The sequence below is a fragment of the Manihot esculenta genome, chromosome 12 (assembly GCF_001659605.2).
Source record: "Manihot esculenta cultivar AM560-2 chromosome 12, M.esculenta_v8, whole genome shotgun sequence".
Taxonomy (NCBI): Eukaryota; Viridiplantae; Streptophyta; class Magnoliopsida; order Malpighiales; family Euphorbiaceae; genus Manihot; species Manihot esculenta.
The window spans coordinates 5,643,025-5,652,335 of NC_035172.2; the positions used below are offsets into that span (position 1 = coordinate 5,643,025).

A 9,311-nucleotide genomic window follows, 5' to 3' on the forward strand; every position below is an offset into this window, starting at 1 on the left:
ATTGTTTTATTTTTTGAATTTTATTTTTTATAATAATTTAATTGTTTGAATTTTATTTTTTATAATAAAATATTTGATATAAATTAAGAATCATAATTTTAAAAATTAAGAAATTTAAAATTTAAAAATTTACTGTATATAAAATATTTAATATAAAATTACTGTGAAATATTTAAGATGGACATTGAAAATTAAAAAAATTAAATTTAAAAATTAAAAATTTACTTTTTTTTATAAGTAATAATAAATTTAAGGGAATAGTATTTTATTAAAAAATAAAAAAATTATATTATTAGTATTTAAAAATATAAATTAAATTATAAATTTTATTAAAATTTAAAAATTATAATATAAATTAACTTTTAATATATATTATTAGAGGTTAACAATATTTAGTTTAAATCTAAATAACTGATCAAATCAATTAATTTTAAAAATTTAATTCAGTTGTATTTTTAATTTGAATTTATTTTTTAAAAAAATTAATAATTTTAATTCAATTCAATTTTAAATTCAAAAATTTCTAAGTACACTTCAAAATTTTCAATTACACTGAACCGAATAGAAATCACTTGTACTAGGTGGTTTTGAAACAAAGTCGCTTGTACTAGGTGGTTTTGAAAGGTACCGTATTTGCCCTAAATCTAAAAGCTGTACAACTGAGTAGAGTTCACGCTAATCTCAATTCAACGCCGCCTCACCCTCGCGTCACACACAATGCCTGTGCGTCTTCTCTGAGCACTGAGCTACACCACTTCCAGCGGGTCCACCGACATCGACTGATTAACCATTGCGGCTAACTCGGGTCGTCGCTCTTAGACTACGTTGCGGATGCGCGACTTAGCAACGCGGACTCCTCCTCACCTCACTGTCGCTCTCTAGTCTCTCTCTTCACGCAATCGTCGGCGTCGGCCGTCGCTCTCCACGCAATCGTGGGCCGTCGCTCTCCAGTTCATTAGCTCTCCGCACCGTCAGCAACTTGGTTGTCCTCAGTCCTCAGTCCTCTGTCTTCCTCGGTCCTCAGTCCTCTGTCTTCCTCGGTCCTCAGTCCTCTGTCTTCCTCAGTCCTCAGTCCTCTTCAGCAACTGTAGAAGGTAAGTAAATTTTTTTTTTTATAAAGAGTATTGAGCCACTAATGAGAAAAGTGTTGGTTGTGTAACTTTCTTGTTTGAGGTATCTTGTTAAATGTCCTAACACTACAAACAATATAGACGGCATGCTAAGACAAAATCTAACACAGCTAAGAAAAGAGACTTTATACTTGTTACTAAAAATCTCCTTAATTCCTTTCAAATTCTTCTGATGCGGTCATGTTTTCTGGAGAAACTGCCCATGGAAAGTAAGTGAACTGTGAACTTGGCTCATTTACTGATCAATGATCAATAGCTTTCTTATTTATTTTTTACAGTACTTGGGTGGACTTATAGCATAAACTGTAACTAAGAGCTGACTTGGAACTTACTTTTTGTGCTAACTGTGTTATATTCTAAAGTGTGTTATCTTTGTGTAAAAGGAAATACTAATGGAGGCAAGAGCGGAATTGAAGCATTATGTTTTAGCGCCTTCTACACTGTTTGTTAAATAGTTTAGGCTTCTGAATCTTAGGAAGAAATTTATAGTAGTTTATTTGGTTATTTTGGGTATTTAAAGTATTTAGTTTATTTTTGGTATTTGACTTTATTGTTACAGTAGGTGCTGTTTGTCATTAGATATTTTGGATTATTGAGAGTCAAATCAGATTGAGCATTGTTCTAGTATTTGTTGTGATTCTTCATCAATCTGGTATCAAAGCAAACAGTCATATACCATGAAGGTTCTCTTATTGGCTTCCTCTCTTAACAAAAATCATAAACCAATGGTAAATTGTTGTGCTCAAACAAGAGTAAATCATAAACAAAAATCATAAAAAAATAATGAAAGGTTTAAAAATCGATTCAACCGATCGGACCGACCGAACCAAACCAAACCAAATCGGTTCGATTCGATTCGGTTATTCCTCTTATTCGATTCGACTCGTTTTGTGTAAAATTCTACAATTCGGTTTTCGGTTATTTCGATTCAGTTCGGTTTTAAAACGAATCGACCAAATGCTCAATATTAATTTTTATTATTATTATATCACTTTTGTAAAGCACGACATTTTTTTTTTACTTTTTTTAATATTTTAATGCATTTACTTTATCGCACTTATTTCTAAATTCACTCTCATTTGAAAAATAAAATTTTCCATATTAAGGTTTAGTAATTATTATTATTTTTTTTACCTTGCATGCCAAAAAGCACGAGAAAAGGGGACCCATTTTAAGCCCTAACAAGAAAAGACTTGTCTGGCGCAAGTCGCTTTTGGTTCAACTCAAGCTCCCAACAGCTTCTTGCTTTAGCACTCCATCTTGAAATTCTTCTTCTTCGGAGGTAACCTCTAGCTCAAGCATGGAATTGATTACAATCGCTATTTTACCTTTCGTGTTCTTTGATCGATGACAATTTATTTTTAGTTGTCTATAAATTAATTGTTTTTTTTTAATTGCTGGTATCATATCTTCAAAGTGTGGTGTCTGAATTAGAGTTACAATCCAAACGATTGCATCGGTAAAATTATTTGAGAGTAATGCCATCGTAAGAGTGTTTGTTGGAATTTGGAAATGAATTTTTTTTTTATTTGTTATTAATGATATATCAGATTCTTGAAATGTTGGGTCTTCCTCAGCGCTGTCAATGGCTATATGTCATTTCCTGAAATTCTTGTTTGTCATTGGTGTTTGGTGTACTGCTTATGTTACCATTGCAATAATTTTCTATTTTCGGGGCTTCAGCTCTCTCTGTACCTTCTTATTAGCGCAGCTAGCATTTTAAAGAAACTACAATGGGCTATGCACAACTTGTAATTGGCCCTGCAGGCAGTGGGAAGGTGATTTACTTGAATATAATATTTTTTATCATCTGTTTTTAACCTCATATTATTAACACACACTCTGCAGTCCACATATTGCTCTAGTTTGTACCAACACTGTGAAACAGTTGGGCGGTCAATAAACATTGTGAACCTCGATCCAGCGGCAGAAAATTTTGACTATCCTGTGGCTATGGGTGAGTAGATTCCATATATTACTTGCTTGATATTTTTGTGATTTTGATTGTTTATTTATTTGCTTAGTTTTTGAGGTCTAATTCATGTTTCTTTGCAGATATCAAGGAACTCATTTCCTTGGATGATGTTATGGAGGAACTGGGTCTCGGTCCCAATGGAGCTCTGATTTATTGCATGGAGTATCCTTTTTTCCTTGTGTCATCAGCGGCTGGAGTCTTTTTCATTTTCCTGCTAATTAAAAGTTTTCTTTTACTTGGTTGATTTTATCAAATATCATTGTAGAATTTTTCTCGATGTAAAAAAGTTTAAATGAATTGCTTGGTGCATGGTGAGATATCACTGTTTTATTTTCCTTTGTTTGTTGTCTCTGTCTATGTTGTGATATCTTTGCACTTAAATGTTTTGAAGACTGGGCTTTTCTTTTCAGTCTTTTGAATTTGGTGTCATTTGAGTGGCCTTAATCTTAATGATAGAGAGCTTGAATACAATCTGGATGGCTGGTTTGCAGAAGAGCTGGAAAATTACAGGGATGATGACTATCTAGTTTTTGACTGCCCAGGTGAGTCCATACGCTTCTTTGTTATGCATTTTATATAGGACTATGTATGCAACTATGTTTGAAGAGCAAATGTATGTGTCAAGAATAAATGATGAGGAAGAGCAAATGTATGCTTAGAGAGCTATGTTTTATTGTTACTAGGAGAGTTCTATACTTTCTAATGAACATGTCAGATAGATGATGCTTTGTGGACCTGTTTCCTTCTTACGAACGATGATGCGGAACCCAGGATCAACATGTGATTAAAAACTCCTTTACACAATTTGATAAAGAATAAAGCAAATATATCTTAGAGAAAGTTGCTCAATTACACCCCTAACCAACAAATGTAATTAGAAACATAGATAATGAGGCTACCATACCTCTAACCAACCAATGTGATTAGAAACATAGATAATCAAGGGATTCCAGTTTCGAGAACGCCATAAGAAATTCTTGATAAGTTAACTAAGTATGGAGGAGATCCATACTAGAACGCCACAAGGTTAAACCTATAAGTTGCTAAATAATAGAGAAGAATCAAATATTGTTCATAATATCATCTTTTATTCATTGGCTAATTGTGGCTGCTACTTGAAAGGTGTTTTTATAGCCTCCAATCCCTAATTCTAGTGTATGAAGGTGTAATTACAATATAGGTAGAAAGAAGGGTATCTAGGCAAACTTAGATTACATTAAAGATTATTTTCTAAATTGTCTTTGAGAAATCTATTTTCTAAATGGGCAGCACGAATTTAGCTTCTAATATAGGCCAAATTAATTTAAAACAAATTCTACAAAATACTAAAATACCAAAATAACAAAATTGGTTTAAGTGCAATTTGGCCATACATGCATTACGGGATCTTAAATTGTATTGAGCGTCCACATGTGTTGAAGAGAGTGTGTGGCTTGTTTCCTTATTCTCCCATACTTTTCAAATATAATTCTTATTTTGGAAGTCTTGAATTAAGCGATAGTAACTTGATCTATCATGATTTGGAGCTTCCCATATTAAATCCGTATTATTCTCTCGTTCCTTGAAAAGATTCGTCCTCGAATTTTCAACCATAATGACAAGAAAACGATCGATATATATGGAATCCTCTTTGAATTCAATCTGAAATTTTTTGAATGAAGCACTAATTTCGAATGCACCTTTTTTCACTTCATTATAATTAATCTTTATAGATTATCCCCCCAAAAAAGTGTCTACCATTATAATGCTTAAATATTTTTTTATTGTCTAATTTCTTTCAGAGACTGTACAAAATATAAAATTCATAGAATTGAGATGAGGAATTTCCTTTGATGGCATTAGTTTATGGCAAACCATGAGAATTGAATCTAAAAATCCATAATCATTTTGTTTGTGCTATGTAAGACATTCGTTAGCTTGTAATTTGTTTAATACTTGTTTTTTCTTCAATTAAAAAAGGTGCTAATTCTTATGTCCTTCATATGCTTTATAGGCCAGATAGAACTTTTTTCACATGTGCCGGTGCTTCGGAACTTTGTGGAGCATTTGAAGAGTAAAAATTTCAATGTCTGTGCTGTTTGCTTGATTGATTCACAGGTTTGTTGCGTGCTTCTATTGTTTTTAACTTTGTCACTCACTACCTTTTCATTGATCACTCTCTCACAATGCCTAATTTCATTTGTTTTAGTTCATCACGGATGTGACCAAGTTTATCAGTGGATGCATGGCATCCCTTTCTGCAATGGTACAACTTGAATTGCCTCATGTTAATATCCTCTCCAAAATGGACCTCGTAACCAACAAAAAGGATATTGAAGAGTGGGCTCCTTAATCCTCTATTCCTCTTTCCTACTGTATATGCATGTTTTTCTATTTTATTTGTTTTTTAATATGCTGGTGTATTTTCTATTCTATTTTAACGTTCAGTTACTTGAATCCGGAGCCTCGTGCCTTGTTGTCGGAACTGAATCAACGCATGGCCCCACAGTTTTTAAAGCTAAATAAAGCTTTGATTGAACTGGTAAGTAATTAAGCATTGGTTCCGCAATGCACTTTTCATGTTTCATTATTACATCCTCTTGGTTGCATGATCTTAGTTCCTTCGTGATGGAATTTTTTTTAAAGAGGTTTTTGGAGGGAGAAGGAAAGAATAATTTTTTCATAACTTGGACGTCGCTTCATTTTGTGCATCTACTTGGAGTTTTAAGTTTATTCATGCATGTGTCAAATTATTTTCTACCTCTAGGAGAAAGTTGAGTATATATTTTTATTATCTTACTAATGTTTATTTGATTATTATTATTATTATAATGGTTAGTTTTTAATGGTCAGGTGGATGAGTATAGCATGGTGAATTTTGTTCCGCTTGACCTAAGGAAGGAGAGCAGGTAGTCCCTCCATTTCTCTCTCTTTTATGTACATGTTTAGGTGCTTGATTTATTTATTTTACAAAAATGTGTATATACTTAGAATCATTATTTTTCATATGATGCAACTATATTTTTTCTTTTTTGGATGTCTTAATGGTTTGTACCTCTTTATATCCAAAATAACTACTCCCTTGGTCCCATAAAGATAAGACATTTTTCCTTTTTTATCCGTCCCAAAATTAAATGCCACTTTGCTTTTTGACATGGTAACTTGTTGATTAGCTTTCTGATCTATCCCTATTTAATATGTATTAAAAAAAATTATTAGTTTGAAGAATAAATTGGTAATGGAACAATATAAGTGGAAGTTACATTAGGAAAAACAATATAGAAGTTATTGCTCTTAACTATATTATCTATAATTTCTTAATCCATGTGAAGAAACAAATAGACCTATCATTTTAAATCTAAGACTGCTTTTTTTCTTTTTTTTTTTTTCTGATGCTAGTAGAATTATTTGGACCATTTTGTGAATATAAAAAATCTAAGGTGTTTTTAGTGTCCAAAGTTTGTGTTTATTTTATTTTCAACAAGTTCTATAGAAAAAGGATATTAATAGTAAAATCTTTGCTTTATCATGTTTATGCTTATTAATGCGTTGTATACTAGTAATTTTAGAAGTTTGATTAAACAGAGTTATATCTAATATTATTTTATTTTATTTATTTTTTTGTGCCTTAACTCATTGAGGCTTGCACCTGGTCTCTAAGACCCTTGCGCTTTAATGCGCCTTGAGCCTTTAGTAACGGGAGAGAGCATATCTAGATATGAAATCTTCAAAAGAAGCAGCTGTTGTAACTGCGTCATTGGATGGGGCACTTGTAAATTGTAGTTTAGGAATGAATATTAAGAAAGCTATTCTGTCAAGTCATTGAGAATTTAATTGGTTATTTTGATAGAGGCTGATATCTTGCAACTCATATGGTTGGTTGGTTGGTTTTAATTGTGCAGCATACAGTATGTTTTGGGGCAAATAGACAACTGCATTCAATATGGAGAAGATGCGGATGTAAAGGTTAGAGATTTTGATCCACCGGATGAAGACTAGACCTGCTATGTCAACGCATAATGTTACCAAGGATACTGGCGTGGTTGCAACCATTCCATTAAATGAACACTCCTTTTGACTTTGTAATCACATTAAAGAAAGTTATGTTGAGTAGTGCTGGTCATAATTTGGCGATCGATGTGCACAGTTTCGAGGCTCCTCTTCCTGAATTGTCTCAGATTTTATTTGCTCATATCTGTGGGGTTGCCTTTTGCTTTTTCCCCTCTCCAAAAAAAAAAAAAAATGGTGATGAGCAGAAATCTCTTTTAACTGAAAAAAAAATAAAGAATAGGATCAATTTAATTCGGTTTTGATATTTAGTTTCCTTTTTTCATATTTTGGATTCATTTTACTCTCTCCTTAAAAACCTTTGCTTGTTCTCTCCACGCTTTTAAAAACAATCGGCAAGACTTGCAATATTTCTCTGCTTTCAGATAAAATCAGAATAATGCTACCCTACAAAGGTCATAAAATTCAACCTCAAAGGAGGAATCATAGTATTGTGGATATCCAATAGGAAAGTGTATCCATAATCTATCGTCAAACTCACTTGTGCTCTAGAGAGCAAAATGCTAAGCCACTGGTGATGCTGCAAATTATTGGAAGGTGCATGAGTATAAGTATTGTTTATGTGTTTCTCTCTCTTGGGTTTGGATCTTATTTTTGTTGTTGATTCTTGATTTTATTGTTGGTTTGTTTTTGCTATTGAGATTTGGTTTTTATTTTTACACTTGAATTTATCTCTTGTTTTTGCTAGTTCTTGATTACCATAAGTAGTTAATAGATTTTTGGGTTTCAATTTTATATAATGGAGTTCTTGAGATGAATATAGATGTATTTTTTTATTTTTTATTTTTTATTTTTAAAAATTTTAAAAATATTTTTAAAGATAAATATTTAAAAGAGTTATTATTCACCTTTTTAATTTAGATTTAATTGATTTAAAATTATAATATATAGGACTAATTAAGTTGAAATTGAAAGATGAAGAGTTTAATTGAATTCAAAAAAATTTTAAAGGTTTAATTAGCTATAATTTAATAGATTAAAATAGACCTTTTATTTTAAAAGTAGAGAGATTTACAATTTAATTTTCACTGTTATTATTTATGAGTTTATTTTTATATTTTGAAGAACTTATTAAAATATTTATTATTTACTTGGCAGTTTTTATATTTTAAAAAATTTATTAAAAGATTCTTATATTTTACTTTTATCCACTATCTAGTCTTTTTCATATAATTTTTTTTTTTTTAATTTTTTGCCATTAAAGTATCGTGAAAAAGACTAAATTACCCTTACTAATTAATTAAGTCTTTTTATTAATTTTTTCTCCTCCAACTCACAAATCCTCTATCTAAAATCTCCTCTCTTCTTTGGATCAAGAATTACAATTGCCACCTCAATATCATTATTGTAAAACTCAAATAATGTGGCCCATCTGCTTTTAGAAATGGGAAGTGGGCATTTAGAACTGTTTAAAGGGATGATTGTTACATGAGCATATGGTTATTTGGAAATTAATACAAATTGCTTTGAGAATCAAAATACCCCTAGTGATGTCGAAAGCAATTCCAACTCAAAAAAACAAAACATGCTTTAAACTCAATATTTCATAGTGTTTTTCTTACTTTTTCACTCAAATACCCATATTCGTCAATAATTTTCTACCTATACAAGATGTCTTATACCCCTCCACAATCTGAATTTGCATCTCTTTGCTCAGACTTCGAAGCACAACAACCAGTAGCACATTTTCGACTCTGAGTCTAGCCTCTCTAATTGTATTAGTATTGGATAGATACAGAATAATTGTGTAAATAAAAACCCAAACATGATCAAGTTGATTGATACATTTCCACACAAAAAGAACTTGCAAATTGGGTTTGAGTTCATAGAAATAGATAAAAGAGAGGGGCAAGAAATGTTGGGTGTAAAGAAACCTATATATTATAAAGGAGGAATAAATAATTTTAAGTTTGAAATTCAAGTATTAAAGGGATTTTTGAGCAAGAGGAAGAAGATGTAAAAGAGAAAATTAATTAATGATGATAAGTTTATCTTTTTATAATTATCTAATGGTAAAAATTATAATTATTTAACAATAGAAATAGAGAAATTGAATAAAAAGGATTATATAGTTAACGGAGGTAAAATGTAAGGACTTTTTAATGAATTTTTTAAAATACAAGTCAGAGGACTGAATTGTGAAGCTCTCTTAAATATAT

The 9,311-nt window shown here is 31.2% G+C and overlaps 3 protein-coding genes across 7 annotated transcripts in view; all 3 read left to right on the forward strand.

Moving 5' to 3' along the window:
• The window catches only part of LOC122721373 (GPN-loop GTPase 3-like), a 5,739-nt gene extending 4,780 nt beyond the window's left edge, over positions 1-959 (forward strand). Inside the window, exons 4-5 of the mRNA XM_043948967.1 lie at positions 612-723; positions 820-959. Of these exons, the coding sequence (XP_043804902.1) occupies positions 612-723; positions 820-959 (252 nt within the window). The remainder of the gene's footprint in view (positions 1-611; positions 724-819) is intronic.
• LOC110628120 overlaps positions 1-9,311 on the forward strand; it is a 63,568-nt gene that overhangs the window by 46,233 nt on the left and 8,024 nt on the right. The window lies entirely within an intron of this gene.
• LOC110628436 (GPN-loop GTPase 3) lies at positions 573-7,399 on the forward strand. Of its 5 annotated transcripts, none has more exons than XM_043948520.1 (11): positions 573-1,094; positions 2,281-2,412; positions 2,814-2,908; positions 2,979-3,087; positions 3,186-3,267; positions 3,562-3,647; positions 5,099-5,202; positions 5,294-5,424; positions 5,533-5,626; positions 5,924-5,993; positions 6,987-7,399. In XM_043948520.1, the coding sequence occupies exons 3-10, from the start codon at positions 2,864-2,866 to the stop codon at positions 5,957-5,959; spliced, it is 687 nt and encodes a 228-aa protein (XP_043804455.1). In that variant the 5' UTR covers positions 573-1,094; positions 2,281-2,412; positions 2,814-2,863; the 3' UTR covers positions 5,960-5,993; positions 6,987-7,399. The 5 variants fall into 5 exon arrangements, with proteins under 5 accessions (XP_043804455.1, XP_043804452.1, XP_043804453.1 ...); XM_043948517.1 differs by having other exon boundaries at positions 579-1,094; positions 5,938-5,993; XM_043948518.1 differs by having other exon boundaries at positions 579-1,094; positions 2,842-2,908; positions 5,938-5,993.